The sequence below is a fragment of the Callospermophilus lateralis genome, chromosome 19, assembly GCF_048772815.1.
Source record: "Callospermophilus lateralis isolate mCalLat2 chromosome 19, mCalLat2.hap1, whole genome shotgun sequence".
NCBI classification, from domain to species: Eukaryota; Metazoa; Chordata; class Mammalia; order Rodentia; family Sciuridae; genus Callospermophilus; species Callospermophilus lateralis.
In genome coordinates, this window is record NC_135323.1 from 6,608,094 (window position 1) to 6,626,287 (window position 18,194).

At 57.2% G+C, this 18,194-nt stretch overlaps 3 protein-coding genes across 7 annotated transcripts; 1 reads left to right on the forward strand and 2 right to left on the reverse strand.

The window, feature by feature from the left end:
- The first annotated feature begins 3,243 nt into the window (after positions 1–3,243).
- Positions 3,244–7,461, forward strand: Pkmyt1 (protein kinase, membrane associated tyrosine/threonine 1). 4 transcript variants are annotated; one of them, XM_076840424.1, is made up of 8 exons: positions 3,261–3,615; positions 4,585–4,677; positions 4,912–5,078; positions 5,776–5,882; positions 6,014–6,186; positions 6,270–6,424; positions 7,120–7,197; positions 7,272–7,461. In XM_076840424.1, exons 1-8 carry the CDS (start codon positions 3,265–3,267, stop codon positions 7,381–7,383), a joined length of 1,236 nt encoding a protein of 411 aa, XP_076696539.1. In that variant the 5' UTR covers positions 3,261–3,264; the 3' UTR covers positions 7,384–7,461. The 4 variants fall into 4 exon arrangements, with proteins under 4 accessions (XP_076696540.1, XP_076696541.1, XP_076696539.1 ...); XM_076840425.1 differs by having other exon boundaries at positions 3,244–3,615; positions 4,585–5,078; XM_076840426.1 differs by having other exon boundaries at positions 3,244–3,615; positions 4,585–5,078; positions 7,120–7,185.
- On the reverse strand, positions 4,300–10,942 carry Paqr4 (progestin and adipoQ receptor family member 4). The gene is made up of 3 exons (XM_076840427.2): positions 10,460–10,942; positions 8,930–9,151; positions 4,300–8,829 (listed from the first exon to the last, which is right to left on the reverse strand). The coding sequence occupies exons 1-3, from the start codon at positions 10,623–10,625 to the stop codon at positions 8,396–8,398; spliced, it is 822 nt and encodes a 273-aa protein (XP_076696542.1). The 5' UTR covers positions 10,626–10,942; the 3' UTR covers positions 4,300–8,395.
- Positions 10,943–12,651: 1,709 nt separating this feature from the next.
- Positions 12,652–16,081, reverse strand: Kremen2 (kringle containing transmembrane protein 2). Of its 2 annotated transcripts, none has more exons than XM_076840683.1 (9): positions 15,991–16,081; positions 15,573–15,747; positions 14,741–14,832; positions 14,523–14,647; positions 14,187–14,223; positions 13,463–13,795; positions 13,269–13,394; positions 13,109–13,187; positions 12,652–12,862 (listed from the first exon to the last, which is right to left on the reverse strand). In XM_076840683.1, exons 1-9 carry the CDS (start codon positions 16,079–16,081, stop codon positions 12,652–12,654), a joined length of 1,269 nt encoding a protein of 422 aa, XP_076696798.1. The 2 variants fall into 2 exon arrangements, with proteins under 2 accessions (XP_076696798.1, XP_076696797.1); XM_076840682.1 differs by having other exon boundaries at positions 14,187–14,340.
- Positions 16,082–18,194: the final 2,113 nt, after the last annotated feature.

The following is an 18,194-nucleotide window of genomic DNA, read 5'->3' on the forward strand; positions in this document are numbered from 1 at the left end:
GGGTCTCTCCGCGGGCCTCCCGGTGACAGCCCGTCTCCCCAGTTGTTCTCCAGGGTATTCCCACGCCCACGGAGAGAATTCCGCCGCCGCCCTGCCCGGGAGGAACTCACAGTCTAGCGGTAGACGGTGGTCAGCAGATGTGTCCGGCTCAGTGAGAGGGTGAGGCCCGAGGCCCCTGGAAATTGTGGAGGTCACTCTGTCTGGGGCTGTGGCTCCCGGCCACCCTGGCTGTATCCCCAAGCCGGCTTCCCTGTCAATCCTTCGCGCCCCTAAGGCTGTTTGTTCACGTACTTCTTCATGGTTCCTGGGATGGAATTTTATTTTTTATGTTTTATTTTTTTTTTGAGAAAGGATCTCCCTAAGTTGCTTAGGGCCTCGCCAAATTCTGAGCGGCCTCGAACTTGTGATCCTCCTGCCTCGGCCACCTGAGCTGCTAGGATTACAGGTGTGCACCACCAGGCCCATTGGTGGGATGGGATTCTTGAGGTAAACAGAGGCAGAGGAAGGGTCCCCACAGAATGTAGGGTGAGGCTTTCAGCCAAGCCCCTAGATCCCTCCCCACACAGTGGGAGGCCCTTCTTTAGGTGACTGATCCTGAGCAGTCACCAGCACACTCTCTGCTAGGTATGGCATCTTGTGGTCCATTGGTCCATTGTGACTTTCTCTCAAATTTGACTCTTCCTCTCTCTTTTTTTTTTTTTTTTTTTTTTGTGTGTGTGTGTATGTGTCAATTACAGCATTATAGGAACACAACAGCCCTCTGCCCAACACACAAGGCACTGATACTTGTGGGACGACTGTACTTTGTGTGTTGTTTCAGTTACTACCCAGAGTTTATGATAGCATTTATGGCATCATTTGCTTGGTAGTAATTTGCCTTTATGCTGGACTTAGGGCTAAGCCCTCCATAAGTTCAGTACAGTATGAGTCCACAAATCCCTGAGGCTAGAAGCATTTCAGTAATTAAACTGAGATTTAGAAAGCTAATATGGGTGCACATTCACCACTGATGGGACATCATTCCAAGATCAAACATATTAATATTTCTGCCAAGAAATATATGAATATTTTCACTGAGAGATGATGATGATAATGATGATCCTGACGATGATGATTTTTGTGGTACTGGAGATTGAACCTAGGGCCTAGAAAGTGCCAGGCAAGTACCTTATCACTGAAACATCCTCAGCCCTTTCCTTCCTTCCTTCCTTCCTTCCTTCCTTCCTTCCTTCCTTCCTTCCTGGGATTGAACTCAGGGGCACTCAACCACTGAGCCCATCCCCAGCACTATTTTGTATTTTTATTTAGAGACAGGGTCTCACTGAGTTGCTTAGCACCTCGCTGTTGCTAAGGCTGGTTTTCTTTATTTGTTGCCATACTAGGGACTTAATTCAGGGGCACTTTACCACTGAGATATATCCCCAACCCTTTTTGTTTTTTTATTTTGAGATAAGGTCTTGCTGAGTTGTTTAGGGCCTCACTAAGTTGCTGAGGCTGGCTTTGAACTTTCCATTCTCCAGTCTCAGCCTCCTGAGCCTCTGGATTGTAGGTGTATGCCACTGTACCTGGGAGGGTTTGTTTTTGAACCCTCAATTCTATTCTCATTATCTCTCTGTTTATCAATTTGTCCTTATGTGCGTACCACACTGTTTTGATTACTATGGCTGTGTAGTAGGTTTTGGAATTGGGGTGTGAGTCTTCCAACATTTTTCTTTTTTTGATTATTTTGATGAACTTTCATACGCATGTTAGGATCAGTTCTTCATTTCGTCTAAGGAAATCACTTCGGATTCTGTGCTAGGGACCAGTCCCAGGGCCTTGCCTATGCTAGGATGCTAGGCAAGCACCCTACCACTGAGTCATATATCACTAACCCATAATTTGAAGAGTATTGCCATTTTATCAAATCTTTGGATCTATGAGCATGTGACATCTTTCCATTAATTTAGACCTTAATCCCACCCCCCACCCCCACTCTTCTGGCTCTTGAACCACCACCACCATCATCATCATCATCATCATCATCGTCACATACCATGTATTCCTTCCACCATTGAGCTACATTGCCTCCCCCAGCCTCCTCTTAATAACCCACCACCAAAGCCTCTATGGACTTTGACAGCATCAACTTCACAACAGTGTTTCAGGTTTTTTAGGGGAGCAATTTCAGGGTTGGTTATTTTTTTGTTCGTTTTTGTTTACTTTAATTAAATCCCAAACTGCTGGGATATATATGTATATATCACCAATTTAAAAAATATATTTATAGTATTCACTGTGGTAACATGTGCATAGCATAATTTGGTCAATTTCATTCCACATTCCCTCCCCTTCTCCTTCCCTCCTCCCTTCCCCTCAGCTTCCCCCTCAGTCCCCTTAGGGCTTCTATTTCACAACCTGCCTCTACCCCTGGGCAAAATATTTGAGTCATGCTGTGGAGCTGGGATCTGATAAATATGAAAGCCTGCCCCCTCTGGGTGGATACCTTCACTTTGATAGGATTGCAGGAGCTCCAACTTCTTGGAGACACCTGCTCATAGTGCTGATAGGCATCTAGGTGCCATACATTCTGGATGTTCTTACCAAGATTTGGTGGATTGTCTTATATAAATGTTTCTTCATTTACTATATGCACTTAGTACCATGTCCAGAGGTTTGCAATACTTGCTTGTGAATAATGTTTGCCAGTTCCACCTGTGTTGCTGGGGACAGGCCCCCAGAGCGCCTCAAGCTGCTGTTTAGGAAGTGGAGCTCCACTGAGCAGTTCTGGCAATACAGCTATGAAAATGAAAGAAAGGAACAAAGAACTCTGCCTTTTACCCTGGAGTTTGAGAGGAAGGATGGTATTAGAATTGGAGAGGAGGGGAGGGATAGTGTTGATATTTCTGTCTCAGGTCTTAAAAGAAAGGAAGGCTGGACCTCCCACTCCCACCCCAATGTGGTGGCTGTATAGGTTCTGACTCCAGAACCACTTTGGTTTTAACATCCCCATTGGGCTTGACACCCTCAGGGACATAGGCCTCTGGTCTCCATTTCATCTTTCTGTCATGTCTGAGATGCAGACAGCATGTCATGCAGGTGTGTGACGGCCTGTCCTCTGCCTTTTCCTACAGGTGCTTGTGGTCCCTGCAGCCTTCATGTGGAAAGCAGAACGTGCGTGCAGTGTAGACTGGGCTCTCTTGGGGGCCACAGCACCAGGTGTTTTTTGAGTGGACACACTGCTTGACCTCCGTCTCTCTGCCCCCAGGGCCTCCTGTGCTGGCCATGCCTGTGCCTGCTGAGGGTACCCCACCACCTCTAAGTGGCACCCCTGTCCCAGTCCCAGCCTACTTCCGCCATGCAGAGCCTGGCTTCTCCCTCAAGAGGCCTGGGGGGCTCAGTCGAAGCCTCCCACCCCGGCCCCCTGCCAAGGGTAGCATCCCAATTAGTCGTCTCTTTCCTCCTCGGACCCCGGGTTGGCATCAGCCCCACCCCCGGAGGGTGTCATTCCGGAATGAGGCTTCAGAAACCCTGCAGAGCCCTGGGTATGACCCGAGCAGGCCAGAATCCTTTTTTCAGCAGAGCTTCCAGAGGCTCAGCCGCCTGGGCCATGGATCCTATGGAGAGGTCTTCAAGGTGAGGAAAGAGACGGGACAGTTCCCTAAGTCCATCTGTGGGACACTTTGCTTCCCTCTCCTCTTCTGAGCAGCCTGCTCCACTGTCCTCTTCTCTGCTTTTGTTTTGACTGCTTTCTCATAACCTCTATGCAGGGCCCTTTGAGGGTTGCCTGTGCACACTGGCTCCTTGTCCAGAATCTGGCACAATCTGCAGTTCCCCTGGTTGCCATCTCTGTTGGATTCAGCTGTGCTGAGTTCCTTGGCAAGCACTACACAGCTCCCAGGGCTAGCCCAAGTACAGTGCCACCCTGCCTTCTGGCAGGCTTGAAGGCTACCCCCTGCCTGCCACTTTTTTTTTTTCCTTAAAATACATCTTCTAATTATTTATATTTTCTCTAAAATGGTAGCTTTCTGAAGCTGGGCACAGGGCACACGCCTGTCATCCCAGCAGCTCGAGAGGCTGAGGCAGGAGATCATGAGTTCAAAGCCAGCCTCAGCAACAGCGAGGCACTAAGCAAGTCAGTGAGACCTTGTCTCTAATAAAATACAAAATAGGGCTGCAGATGTGGCTTAGTGGCTTAGTGGTTGGATAACCCTGAGTTCAATCCCTAGTACCCTACCCCCCCCCACCCCGCAAAATTAAAAAATGGTAGCTTTCCCTTGCACAAACACTATTTGAAGATAATTTTGTTATCTTTATTAAATGCAAGGAAAATAGTCCCCTGGGCCAGATATCTTACCCAGAGGAAAGCTGTGCATAGCAGAGCAGGCTGCCCCTGTTCTGGAGCCATGGTTTCCACTTAGCACTGTGCTCTAGAGAATCTCCTGGGCCAGAGTCCATGGGTCTGCCCTGCCTCCTCCATGGCTGGGTCTCCAGCATATCACCATCTCTCTAAGACAGATGTGTTGCCCCTCCACATGTGTGATATCTTAATAGCATCTATCAGTTGTGCCCCCACCCCACCTGCAGGCACCATTTCTCTTGCAGGTGCGCTCCAAGGAAGATGGCCGTCTCTATGCGGTCAAACGTTCTATGTCGCCATTCCGGGGTCCCAAGGACCGGGCCCGCAAGCTGGCTGAGGTAGGCGGCCACGAGAAGGTGGGGCAGCATCCGCGCTGCGTGCGGTTGGAGAGAGCCTGGGAGGAGGGCGGCATCCTGTACCTGCAGACGGAGTTGTGCGGGCCCAGCCTTCAGCAACACTGTGAAGCCTGGGGCACCAGCCTGCCCGAGACCCAAGTCTGGGGCTACCTTCGAGACACTCTGCTTGCTCTGGCCCACCTGCATGGCCAAGGCCTGGTTCACCTTGATGTCAAGCCTGCCAACATCTTCCTGGGGCCCCGGGGCCGCTGTAAGCTGGGTGACTTTGGCCTGCTGGTGGAGCTGGGTGCCACTGGAGCCAGTGAGGCCCAGGAGGGAGACCCCCGCTACATGGCCCCCGAGCTGCTGCAGGGCTCCTACGGGACAGCGGCAGATGTGTTCAGGTGAGGGCTAGGACATGGAGGGGTTGTGTGGCCCTTGTCTGGGGGTGGTCAGCAGAGAAAGGGACTCCCTAGAAGAGGACCTCCATCCTGGCCCTAGGTCAGGAAGACATTTAGCCTCAGGCCTCAGAGATGCTGTGTCTGCCTTATAGTCAAGAGATCTCCTTGGCATGCTGCTTAAAACCAGCAAGCCCTTTGGAGTAGCTTTACTTAGCCTCACCATATCCTTACATTTCTAAGGGAAGAATGGCTATTACTCTGGTACAGGAGGGAACAGTGCAGTGAGGTTAAGGGACTTACCCTGAATTCACAGTTAGCAGCTGGGACTGGGCCCAGGCACTGGATTCCAATTTCATGCTGGCAACACTGCCCTGCCTCCAGCACTTGTATCTGACCATCTCAGCAGAATGAGGATGGCATTAGTAACCTTAGAAACTTAGGTGCCCATCAGTGAGGTATTGGAGGACCACCAGAGCAGCATGTAGGATAATGTTAATCCTGCACTGAATGTAGGATTAACCCTTCACAACAAGGTCCCCATCCAGCCTGGAGCTCATTGGCCCTGCTGCAGCTGACTCTAAGTCCCCACCCCTCTTTCATCATCTCCCTGGCTTATGGTGGAAGATAACAGCCCTTCCCACCCTCCAGTGGGATTGGGGTCTGTGTTCCAAAGTCAACTCTGTCCCTATCCTGTCCCCAGTCTGGGTCTCACCATCCTGGAAGTGGCCTGCAACATGGAACTGCCCCATGGTGGAGAGGGCTGGCAGCAGCTGCGCCAGGGCTACCTGCCTCCTGAGTTTACTGCTGGTGAGTGGAGGGCCCAGTGGCAGGCTGCCACCAGTTCCTATGGCAGGGAGTAGCTGGTGGTAGGGGTACTGCTGGGCTCAGGGCCCAGTCAGTGCCCTGGAATCTTTGACATGTCTTTGTCCAATGGGCAGGTCTGTCTGCTGAGCTGCGTTCTGTCCTCGTCATGATGCTGGAGCCTGACCCCCAGCTGCGGGCAACGGCTGAGGCCCTGCTGGCCCTGCCCATGCTGAGGCAACCAAGGCCCTGGAACATCCTGTGGTGCATGGCTGCTGAAGCCCTAAGTCGAGGCTGGGCTCTATGGCAGGTGAGCTGCCACAGTGCCAGGCCATGTTACCTGACGCCCACCCCAGGGCCTGCCTGGCTTCTTGAGGTTTCCTCTCCCCACAGGCTCTGCTCACCCTGCTGTGCTGGCTTTGGCACAGCCTAGCTCACCCTGCCAGCTGGCTGCAGCCCCCAGGTCCACCAGCCACCCCACCTGGCTCGCCGCCCTGCAGCCTCCTGGATAGCAGCCTCTCCAGCAGCTGGGATGATGACAGCATAGGGTGAGTTAGAGCTCCTACACCTGGAGTGGGCCCATAGTATAGCTAAATGGAGGTCTGGTGAATGGGAGTCACAGCTTGGTCTATGTGAATTCAACTCAGTGAGTGGGGTGACTGCCACCCATAACACAGCTTCACACTGATAAGTGGTAGGAAAGCCACTGTACCTGCCAGGATAGGCAGGGGCACACCCACCCACCCCCCACCTCAGTAGAGGATGCAAGTGCCCAGGGATAGGGCATTTTCTTTCCCTGGATTAAGAAAAATCTCTCAGAGCCTGGCAAGTCTCCACTCTTAGAGGATGCCCTTAGTCTCAGGTGGCCAAGTGAGAGGCTGTAATTAAGAAACTCCTGCACAAGAAAGCTCCATGTCCCAAATACACAGCTCTCGAAGGAATCCCTTCCTTATAATAATGTCACCCTCACTCTGAGGGCACTTTGTAGCCCAAGGGAAGTGCCATCACAGCTTCATTTACCAAAAGTTCACCTGAGATCCAGCTCAACTAAAGCCTATATTCTGAAAATGAACAGAAATGGCCTTTGGGCACAGTCACATGGGAGGGCTTGAAGGTTGTCCAAGTGTACCACATCTTTATGGTCCTGACTGTGGCCCTTATCCCTCCGTCAGGGCTAGAACCCGAGTGGGGTTGCTCTCCTACACTTCTCACCTCCTTGCTTGTTTTGCCTACCTTCCTATAGGCCTTCGCTCTCCCCAGAGGCCATCCTGACCCGGGCTGCCAGGAGTACTTCCACCCCCCGGGGCAGGTACACACCAAGGTAAGCAGGCCCCAGAGCTGGGACTGGGCAGGGTTGGTTTTGGGATCCTGAGTGTCATTCTTCTTTTCTTACAGGGATGCCCTGGACCTAAGTAACATGGACTCAGAGCTTCCTCGGGGTTCCTGTCCCTCCTTTGAGCCTAGGAACCTCCTCAGCCTATTTGAGGACTCACTGGACCCAGCCTGAGCTGTAGGTCCAGCTTCTGTACTTTTAACCTCTTACTCCTTCCCTGTCCCTTCCCCTGGAAAGCTGGTTCCCTTTGGGATCTACTGTGTCTAATAAAAAGTATTTGAATCTTGGGAGCACCCAAGCTTGCTCTAGTGGCAATAGAGCATATTCTGTCCCTTTATTGATGTAGCCCAGGGTCTTGGGCTGCTGGGAGGATCCTGCTATGAGGCTGAGCCCTGCTGTAGATCCCAGGGCCCCAGGCCTTGGCTCAGCAGACTGGCACCACACACTGTGTGGGATAGAGATTTCCTGAGTGGGCATGTTCCCAGCAGGCAGGGAGCCATCAGATCATGGCACTGAAGGTGGGGGCAGACCTTTAGCCCAGTGGGGCCTGGGTCCAGAGTCACTCACTTCATGTCTGTCTCTGTTAACTGGGAAAAGCAGCCACTGTCCTCATGTCCCTTGTCCAGCTGGTGCAAGAAGATCCAGTACCCACTGGGTCTTGGGAAAGGGGGCTGGTCCTGCTGTCCCAGACCCTTACTCCAGTCTTTAAATGGAGAAAGGTGGGAGGGCTGGCATGCAAGGCAGAGATGGAGGTCAGGAAGCAGGGGCCAGAGGGGCTAGCCCAGAGACCTGTGAGGGCAGGATCGGGGGATGATGGGTCTGGGTTGGCAGGTATGGCAAGTTTGCAGGACTTCAGCTGTCAGAACAGGATATAACCTTAGAGTCTCTCTGGCCCAACCCTCACAGGTAACAGAGGGTAAACAGGTCCAGAGAAGGAAAGGTTTCCTTGCAGCTGACACAGTACCCAGGAGGAAGAAGGCAGGGAGGGGAAGTTGGAGTTCCAAGGCCTGGGTGAAAGAAGAGGTTAGTCCACAGGGAAGAATGAACAGACAAGGGCTCCCAGCTGGGAAGTCTCAAGCGTTGTAAGCATCAAGGGAGCCAGCCCCTTGCAGACCAGAAGGAGGGAAGGTGGCATTATTGGTTCCAGGAGGCTGTGGGCAAGCTGGCACAGGAGGCAGGAGGCAGCTCAGTCTGGGGGACAGGCGTGGTGGGCGGCCCAGAGCAGGTCAGGCACAACACCGGCGTGCAGCTGTAGGATGGAGCCCACGCTGAGCAGATGCATGATCTGGTGGGAGTTGCCCCAGTAGTCGAAGCGGCCAGGCCCCCAGCGCTCTGGTAGGCGGGCCACATTCACCAGCCCTCCAAGCAGTGCCAGCGCATCCATGCGCAGATAGCAGCGCAGGGAACCTGGAGCCCCTGAGCCCAGCCCTACTGCACGGGCCCCAAACACCAGCAGACGGGCCCCAGCTTGCCAGCCAAAGGCTCGGAGTCGGGCACTGGTGGAAGGGGCAGTGAGGGCTCGCCAGCCGGCTATAGCAGACAGCAGGGTGTAGCCCACTAGGGCAGCCGGGCGCAGCCAGGGCCTACAGACCAGGGTGCAGTGGATGATGGGCAGGGCCCCTGCAGAGAGAGAACAGGAGGTACATCAATCTGAGTCTGCTTTCCCTTCCCTACCCAGGGCTCATCCCCCTGCCTCCCCATCCTTAGGGCCCTGGCTCACCGAGGGTGTTGACGAGGCAGACCCCACACATATCAAGAGCAAGAAGCCGGGCGTACACAGAACTGCCCCCTTGGTGGCACATGAAGAGGTGATACAGCACAGAGGCGGCAGGGGGAACCAGGCAGGCCACACAGTGTGTGCCCCCCAGCCAGCTATCCTTTCCCAGCTGACTCCAGGGCATAGTCATTGGCACCAGCACCAGGAAACCCAGCAAGGCCAGCCCTGGGAGAGAGAGAGACAGTTATCCATCATACAGTTTGGGCATAAAAGTTGAATCATATCCCTAAGGAGATCAGTTTAAGGATGACACAAGAGGGGCAACAGCAGAACAGATCTGGGTGCTGCTGCCATCCACACAGAGGCAGGCCTTAGGCTATAGACTTTTGGAAACCTACTATTGAGCCCACTTTGCAGGTGAGGAAACTGAAGCTTGGAGGTCAAGTAACCTACCCCAGATGAGCCCAGCAAGTTGTATGGCTCTCAAGCTGCCCTCACCCTTTAAGCTGGAGCAGGAGGCCCCCATGAGGCCTGTCTAGTCTACAGAAGCCTCAGGAGGCATCACCGGAGTTCTGAGCAGGATATGTGGACACCACCAGCCCCAGGGCTACTAAGCTTGCCTCTTCCCAAGTGTCCACACAAACAGAGGCTTTGGGTCTTTTTGTCTTCCAGAAAGGGGTGAGGCCAGGCAGGGCAATGCAAGTCCTGAATGCTCAGGTGGGACTGAAAGGAGTTTGTCCCATCTCCTTCCCAAGTGTTTCCCAGGATCTTCATTCTTGCCAGCCCAAGCCCTTCTCTGGAATTACAAACCCTCTCCAAAGAAGTTGGCATTGCCCTCAACGGGGTCAAACCAGAGCTCAGACTGCCCACTCTGGGTTGGGCCAGGCTACACAATAGCCCCCCACTAGGCAAAGGCTAACCCTGCAGGCTCCCCACCCCTCAGTCCCAGGAGCTGCTCAAGGACGGCCAGGGCTGTGTCAGCAGAGCTCAGAGGGCTGCGGAGGAGGGCCCAAGTGCCTGCTGGGGGGCGGGGGGGGGGGAAGGAGCTGCCACCAGGCGGAGCCCCAAGACAGGGCTTCTGGGGCTGGGGCAGAAGGGCTGCTAGGGCTGGGGCAGAAGGGCTGCTAGGCCAGGAAGGGCTGGGCCGAGACCGCGGCCAGCTTTTCCCAGGCCCGTTCCTCTCCACAGTTAACATCCATCTCCAGGACGGGTGATGGCGGGGGAGGGTGCTCAGAGCACTAGGATTACGAAGGGGTCTGACACTAGGCTTCTTACCCCAGGGACAGAGCGGGATTAAGCAGTCCCAGCCCCCTATTCTGATCCCCTCGCCAGCCCTGGGGCCCCCGCTGGGAAAGAGGAAGCTGGCAGTCCGGCTCAGGACAATGGCAGCTTTGTCACCACGGTTCCAGGCCAAACCAGGGACGGGACAGACCAGGACCTAGGCGCTGGGGCACTCGTTGGCCTTCGGGTCCCGGGCAGTGAACGGCAGGGCGGCAGCGGGTGCGGGAATGCACGAAGTGGGGTGCGGCTCACCGTGTGTGTAGATGTTGCCCAGCTCGTTGTGCAGGTAGAAAAGGCTGCGCAGGCAGCCCGAGCCGCTGCTGGCCGGCCGGTAGCCGGTCAGCACGAACTTATTGAACTGCAGGTGTGGAGGTGAGCTGGCCCAGTCCAGCAGGCGCGGCCCGGACAGGAACGCCATGGCCCTGCGCAGCGCCGGCCGCTTGTGCTCCTCCTGTCCCTGGGTATCCTCCTTAGTGGGGCTGCAGCGCCGGAGAGCTCATCCCTGCCCGCCTCCCGGCTGCCGGGTCGCACAGTGCTGGGTCAGCGAGCGCGCCAGCAGAGGGTCCGCGCCCCCTCGCGTCCCGTGTTGCGCACGCGCCAGCCTGACGCCCCCGCACCGGGGCGGAGGCTGGGAGACCCGGCACCCGAGCGCAGTGCGGCCGGGTCTGCCCGGGTAGGCGCTCCGCAGAAATAGCTCCAGTTGGAGGCGGCGGCCGATGGCCTCGCCGCAGCTCGAAGGACGGGCGCGGCCGGACGCGGGAGGGAACACCAGGCTCCGCCCCGGTTCCTCGCCCCCGTCAACCCTGCTGGTATTTCGCGCGCTGGATTCCTGACGTTGATGCTGCCAGGGCCAATGGGCGCGGCCAACGGGGAGGCTCCGCCCCGAGAGCGCCCAGGCCTTCTCTCTTCTTAGCATAATCTATGGGGCTCCAGCCTCATTTGCATGTTTGCTTAGGACCTGATGTTCTGGGTCCCGCGTGCTAAGCTGTAGTGACCAGGCATCTCGTGTCTCCCAGCACTGCGCACCCGGTTTTCCGCGTGACCCCCAAAATGTCGTACCTTTGGGTATCCACCCTCAAGTTCACAGCCCCACCAGTCAGCCCCACCCTGCGGTCGGGGCTCTGTCCAAGGTGCTGCTGGCTCAGGCCCATTCCGGAGGTTCCAGAAGAGCGCTGGCGCGTCCCCACTTTGGAGATGATCTCTGAAGTGGCCCCAGATACCCAAGCCTCGAAGGAGATGCGTGACGCACCAGGAGCCCTCGGCAAGGCCCGGATCTTCCGGCCAGGATTCTCTGAGCTTGGGCGAGGTCCAACTCACTCGCTATTATCGCTCACAAGGCGCACCCTCGGCCCAGCCCAGGCCAGGTAGGAAACTGCAGAAAACAAGGCAGGAGGCGATGGGAGAAAGGTCGGCTCCCGCTCCACCACCCCCGGGGCGGCAACCAGGGAGGAGCCCCTTTGTCAGGCATATCTTTGCCCAAGGTCAGTCTCTGTCGCCCACTCTTATGCAGGGCACCGCCCATCCATCCTCGGTTCCTCCTCTCCCTTCCAGAAGGTTCTGTCAAACTCTTGGCATGAAACGCCATGCAATCCTGATTCTGAACTCTCATTAACATAGTCCCTTCCACCATTTAAAACTTGCCGAGGCCTGTACCAAAATAGGACCTTTATTTAAAGTCAGTGATGGACCTCTTTGAGACAGGAATTTGAGTACATATGGAGGAGATAATGATTATCAAAGGAAGGGCCCATGCAGAAAATGCCCATGAACCATTGCCACTCCTGACCAACCCAGGCCATGCCCTCGACCCATGCCTTTACCTACAAAAAAGTTACAGGAGGGTGAAGTGCAAGTTTCAGAAACACTAGAAATTGTGTAACTCCACCCTGCATCCATCTAGTCCAACCCCTAGCAATTGTTCCTATATAAATATTAACCCCAACATCAAGAAGTTGTCACTCCTCTGGACACGGCTCACATTCTCCCCTGAATGTGTCTCTGCTTTCCTAAATAAACCTTTTTGTGTCTCTGGCACCTGCTGAAATTCTTCTACAACATGTTCATCAAGGACCCCACTTGTCCTGAGTCCATGTCCCTTCTCCAGAAGGCCTCCAAATGCCAGTGACATTTTGACTACTTTTTTTTAAACTTCTAACCTCTCATTGAGGGCAGCAATCCAAGATGACCCCAGGAGGGTCTCAGAGACTCCTAAAAACAGAGACTACCTCCCACATCAAGATCTATGGGTTGGTGAGCTGGACCTAGAGGTTCAGGCCAAATACCCAGAATAGAACCAGATGCTTCCTGTCCGATTTCTGGTCTCCCTGGAATGACCAGAGACCAAGCTGCCTTTGAAGTGGCAAAAGGCCGAGGTAGAATGCGGCATAACGTCTCGGATATCCGTCTCACTGGCAGAAGGTCCGATGGACCTTGGGGGTCCGAAGTCAGAGAGCAGAGATGAGCGAGCGTAAGGAGCTCTGGCTGGAGGCACTCAGGGGCTGATAGCCGGTGGCAGGACCCTCTGCCTGGGGGTCCCCAGGAGGACAGGGTAGGGCCACCCCTTGGGGCCGGCGGTACCACACAGCCCAGCTTCTCCCGGCGCCCCGGGAAGGTCCCAATGCCGGGGGCCCTTTTCCCCGAGCCAGAACACAGCTCCTAGAGAGGGAGCAGACATCAGCTGGACCCCGACCCAATCCCACCTCCAGCATCCTGTCTGCCTGCTATCCCACACTCAACTCTAGGTGTGGACCCAAGGTCTTGCCCGCTCTAGAACCTGGGAATCCCTTCCTAGTTCCCCTCTGGGGCCCTAGTTCCCCACCGGGGCTCCCGTGCCCTGGTGCACCAAGGTGTCAAGCGCCTGGTGCGGGGGTCCGCCCTCAGGCCCTGCCCCAGCGCCCGCACCGTCGGCGCAGCAGACGCAACAGAGACAGGAGCAGCAGCAGCAGCACAGAGACGGCCGTCACCGTTGAGAAGACCCGGGCTGCGGGCACACGGGTGCAGTGAGGACAGGGCCCAGAAAGGCCACTCCCTGATTCCCTCCCGCTTCTCATGCCCGCCTCACCCCCCATCGCAGCTTGTGGGGCTCCAGGCCTAGGGCTGCAGCTCACGTTGGCCCCCTCGGGGGGTTCTGCGGGCGTCTGGGCCGAGCCCTTGGGGGGCGTGCGGTCCTCCGCAGCGTCCTGCAGCCCTGCGGAGAGGAGTGTGAGGAGGGGTGGGGGTAGAGGGCGGGGGTAGGAGGACCGGGACCCAGCTCACCGCGGTAGGTGAGCGCGAAGCCCTGCGCATGGCCGCGCTCATCGCTGCTGAAAGTGAGCAACAGCACAGCTGCACGCAGGCGCAGAGGTCCGGGCGGAGGAGGGCGGGAGCCGTCAAAGGTGCGGAGCAGGCTGCCCGAGGCGGCGTCGCGCAGCTCCAACCGGTCACGCGGGTCGGCCAGCTCAAAGAGGCGGAAGGTGAGCTCCAAAGCGGCACCGGTCGGGCCCAGCACCCAGCTGCAGTTCCGATCTGGCCCATACTCGTCGGGAAAGTCGGGGGAGTAGATGACACCCTGAGGCGCAGTCCAGTTTCCCTGACAGGAGCCCACCGACACTGCAGGCAGGGATTACTGTCAGGATCCTGAAGCCAGTGGCTTTTCCTTTACCGCTCGGAGTTCCCCGCCAAAGTTCATAGCAAAGCCCAGCTGGGCCTAACCCCAGGCCAGTTACCTCGAGAGGCCCCACCCCCAATCCAGGCCCTGTCGGGATCTCCTTGTGTCCACGCCTTCCACCAATACATTTCAGGTGGTTCTCCACTCCCAGGTTCAGCCCCGTCCCCTTTTCGGGGTCCAATCCTCAATCCCAGTTCTTCCTCAGGCCGGGACACCAGCCTAGCAATCCCCCTTCCCAGATTCTGCCCCTATGAGGGCATGACACGTCGGGTCCCACCTGGTCTCTTCCCCTCACTCAAGTTCCCCACCCTCGAAGCCATATCCACACCTAACCTTCATAGATGCCCAGCCGTCCATCACCGCCACACAGCTGGCCCGGGTGGCCAAAACAGATCTGGTCACAGTCCGTAGCGGGAGCAAGGCGTCCCCGGGCCAGGTCGCTTTCAGAGCCACAGAAGCAGGCATAACCAGCCTCCACACCGGCCAGCTGGGAGCATAGACTGAGTAACCCAAAGGCAGGGATGGGGTAGGAGTGGAATGCTGGGGTCAGAAGTAGGAATCAGGCTGGCGGTTCAGAACCAGTGTTAGGATTTGGCGTCAGAGTGTTGGGAGTTGAGTGGGGTCCTGAGGTCAAAGTCAGGGTTACTGGTCTGGGCTTGTCAGCAGTACCTGGTAGCCCTTCATGCGGCAGAAGCGAAGGCACACCTGGACAGTGAGCTTCGTGGAGGTGCCACTGGGACCACTGAGAGCTGGGGGTGCACCGGAGTCTACAAAGCATCCCAGGTAGCCAGGCACTGAGGAAAAAGCAGAGTCAGAATACCTCCTTGAAAGCGACCCTCCACCCAGGTTCCTCAGAACTCCCACCTCTGTCCAGCTGACCCACTCACTGTGACATGTGGGAATGTCACAATAGCGCCAGTAGATGCCCTCCTCAGTTTCAGCTACATAGCACCACGGCTGCACATCACCATCGGGGTTCCTGTAGGTGTGGGGGATAGTGGTCAGGATCCCACTGCCCTGCCCCATCACCTGTGAACAATGTGCCCACTATGGCTCTGTGTATGTTGGAGGCCATGTTCCTTTCTGTTATCACAAATTCTTGTTTTCTCAACCTGCTTCTGGACATCAACTTCTGAGATGACGGTGGGGTGTCATTAAAGGACCCTTGAGGGCTGTTTTTAGGTCTTTGGCTGCGGCCAGGACTTAACCTCCTACGTGAGAACTTTGCTGTGGGTCTTGGCCATTTCCCTCCCCTCAGAACCCATCTTAAAAGTAGAAGTGTGGAGCCCTAAGCTTTGCGGATTAACAGAGAAGTGGCTCCTGTTCTGTCCCTGTGGCTCCAGATTGCAGCTGTCGCTCTGAATTCCTATTTCCCCATCACCAAGAGTATGGTGGTGAAGCAAGAGCCTGACCCATCACCGCAGGGCCCTCCTCTGGCCAGACCCCACTCACTCTAGCCCTTCGAGTGCTCTTCCTGATCTGAAGTTTTGCAGAAGTAAGGCACCTAAGTCCGACTCCTTTAGTGAAAAAATACTGTGCACCCAGTCTTCCCGAAGTACAAGAGAGGCCATGCGCTTCGCGGTGGCTCTGCCCCTAGTTTGTCCGCGCAGACCGTGTGTCGGCCGCGCAGACCTCAGCTCCGCCCACGCGGAGGCCCCGCGTCAAGCCACCTCCTGTAGCAGAGTCCTGCCTCCACTGCTCACGGGCCACGCCCCTCACCGGCAGAAGTTGTGTGCGCCCAGCCCCCAGCGACCCTGGGGGTCGCTGGAGCTACTGTAGCTGTGCTGCTGCGTCTGGTCCCAGAAAAGACACGGGCGTCCAGCTCCTCGAGGACCGGTGTGGTTCTGCTGACCGCGGTAGTCGGCGCCATTCACCTGGAAGCACTCGGACAAGCCTGCCAGGCAACCGCGGGACATGGGGCGGTCTGGACCTTCTCGGGACATCCTCATCATCCGACTCCAGCTCCCGCCTCGGTCCCCAGGCAGCACACCCAGAGCCCGCCCCCGCGGGGGCCCTCGGGCTGCTCAATTGCTCCAGCCACCTGCTCTGCCGCCTCCCCAGCTTCGGGGCCCCAGCCCTGGGCAAAGAGGCCGAGGAGGGAGCGGTGACCATGTCTTGGCCGCCGTGCCTGACTCACCTGGACTGTACAGGCTTACTGCCGAGGCCCCGCGCAGCGGCAGAAGCGGGAGCAAAAGGAGGAAGAGACCCTGCAGGGCCTGTGTCCCCATGGCCCCCAACCGGGTAGAGATCACCTTGGCCCACCCCCGGACGAACTCCGGGGTCTCCCGGTGACCCGGGAGATGTTGTCCTCCAACTGTCAGTCCTTGTCTCGCTCTGGACGGCGCACTCGGTCTCCGGCGGGGAAATGTCTCCCTGAGGTGTCTAAAGGTCTCTGCTCCTTGGAAGTGTCTCTGCCCCGTCCCTCCCCGGGGGTCTCTCCGTGGATATCTGGCCGCAGGCGTTCTCTGTCTCTGCTTCTTTTTGCTCTGGCTGGTGCCTCGGCCTCCACACCCACCTTTCTCGCTGTGCCTGGCTCTCCGCTTCTCCTTCGCCCAGGTCTCTAACGCGCCGGCTCCTGCCCCTTTCGCGTCCCTCCTCGAGTTCCTCCCTACCCCCTGAGGGAGGACGGGAAGCCCCGCCCGGGACTGGAGCGCAGGCAGCAGGTCCAGACGCCTCCCACGCCCGCCCCCCGGGACCCCCAGCGTCCCAGAAGACGCCTCCCGGCCCCTCCCCTCTCCTTCCGAGGGTGGGTGCGGGTTCTAAAGGGAGGACGTGGAGGGGGACAGGCTGGGCTAGCAGAGGACCCTAAAGGGGGAGATACAAGACCCGCTCCCGCGGCCGCACGGAGTCCGTGGGTCCCAAGCACCCTTATTCAAATGTACACGCGTGCTCTCATTCAGTCACCCATTCATTGTCGCGCTCACTCGCACACCTTCTCCCTCCCCAGATCCCGACGCTACTGGCTCCAAGGAGGAAGTGCCACTCCCTGCCCCCCCCCCCGCACCCGCGAGACAGACTGGAATCGTGGACGATTGGTCCCGGACAGGCAGGGGCAGCTGGTGTCTGGGGAGGAAGGCAGCTGCGCCCCTGGTCACAGCCCGCCGCCTCTCTTCCTCCTCTCCCCCCCTCCTCCCTAGGACCCCAGCCCAGGCTCTCCCGTGCTTTCACTGTGCGGTGGAATTCCCCCAGCGGTGCCCCCCACCTGGCGAGGGAGGGGGAGGGTAGCAGGCCCGGGCAAGCGTGGGGGGAAATTCCCCGCCCCCTCCCCCTAGGCCCGACTCCTCCGAGTCCTCTGATCTCCCAGAGCCGCCTGCCCGCTGCCCCCGGGGCTTGGGGGGAGGCCAGCGCAGGTGCGTGGGAGGGCGGAGGCGGGGTGGTGGTGGTGGTGGAGGGTGGGGGGCGGGGGACCCAGAGCGGCCACGCCTAGCCCAGGCCCCTTGTCCATCAGTCCAGCTTGCTTACCCCTGTCAGGCCCTCAAAGGCGGACGGGCCCAGATGGACCCATCAGGTCCTGGCTAGCCCTTGCCTCGCGTGCAGTCCCCAGTCCCGCAGCTGGAAGAGCAAGTGGACGCAGGGGTGTGGGGCGCTGGGAAGATTCTGCGAGGCCGAGGTGCTCATGGCAGTGGTCCAACACGCGGAGATCTTACAGTTAGCGCCTCACGTGAAGGCTCTTGGGATGCGGGCACATCAAGACGGGGGGCTGTTCTAAGAAGGAAATGGCTTTGCTGAGACTGTAGGCCAGGGCCCGGTGTGCCTCTTCAGGGAGCTCTCTCAGTGGTCAGGTTGGCCGGGGCTGAGCGTCGCCCTCCTGTGCTGGCTGGGTGCTGGAAACCCCTTGACCCCACTAAGGAGGGAGCAACCAGGGGCCACCAGTAGAACCGGGTTTCCCTTTTCCCTCCTGCCTGAGAGCCCGGGACAACGCTCCGTTGCAGAGAAGGTTGGGCGAGTGGCCAGGCGGAGGAAGAGGTGATGTGGGGAGCTGGGACAATGGGACCCCACGTGTGGAACAAGAAATATGTAAAGGTTGGGGGCAGGGAACAGACCCCTCTAGTCAGGACCCTAAGCCTAAAAGAAGGGTCCCCCGTGCCTGTCTTCTGAAAAGAGGACAGTTAGGAAAGGGAAGTGGTGCTCAGTTCAGAGGTGCAGGGCACTGAGATGGTGTACCCTCACCACAAGTTCCAGTTTCAGGTCACAGTGGTGGATCCTTCAAGAACTAAGAGAAGCCTCCTCCCGGCATACCATCCCTTTCCAAGCCTTGGGCACTCAGCACTCTGCAAGCGGTGGCCTGTCTGTGCTCCCAAGGCCCTGGGGAGGGGGTGTTGGATGTTTGCATGTCCCCAC

Coding starts and splice junctions, on each gene's coding strand:
- Paqr4 (XM_076840427.2), bottom strand. CDS start 10,625: ATGGCGTTCCTGTCCGGGCCGCGCCTGCTGGACTGGGCCAGCTCACCT. Junction 9,152..10,459: donor GGGCAACATCTACACACACG/GTGAGCCGCACC, acceptor TCTCTCTCCCAG/GGCTGGCCTTGCTGGGTTTC. Junction 8,830..8,929: donor CTGCCTCGTCAACACCCTCG/GTGAGCCAGGGC, acceptor CTCTCTCTGCAG/GGGCCCTGCCCATCATCCAC.
- Pkmyt1 (XM_076840425.1), top strand. CDS start 3,265: ATGCCTGTGCCTGCTGAGGGTACCCCACCACCTCTAAGTGGCACCCCT. Junction 3,616..4,584: donor CCTATGGAGAGGTCTTCAAG/GTGAGGAAAGAG, acceptor TTTCTCTTGCAG/GTGCGCTCCAAGGAAGATGG. Junction 6,425..7,119: donor TGGGATGATGACAGCATAGG/GTGAGTTAGAGC, acceptor ACCTTCCTATAG/GCCTTCGCTCTCCCCAGAGG.
- Kremen2 (XM_076840682.1), bottom strand. CDS start 16,081: ATGGGGACACAGGCCCTGCAGGGTCTCTTCCTCCTTTTGCTCCCGCTT. Junction 13,796..14,186: donor ACGGCTGGGCATCTATGAAG/GTTAGGTGTGGA, acceptor CCCTGCCTGCAG/TGTCGGTGGGCTCCTGTCAG. Junction 13,188..13,268: donor CCCACAAGCTGCGATGGGGG/GTGAGGCGGGCA, acceptor GTGTGCCCGCAG/CCCGGGTCTTCTCAACGGTG.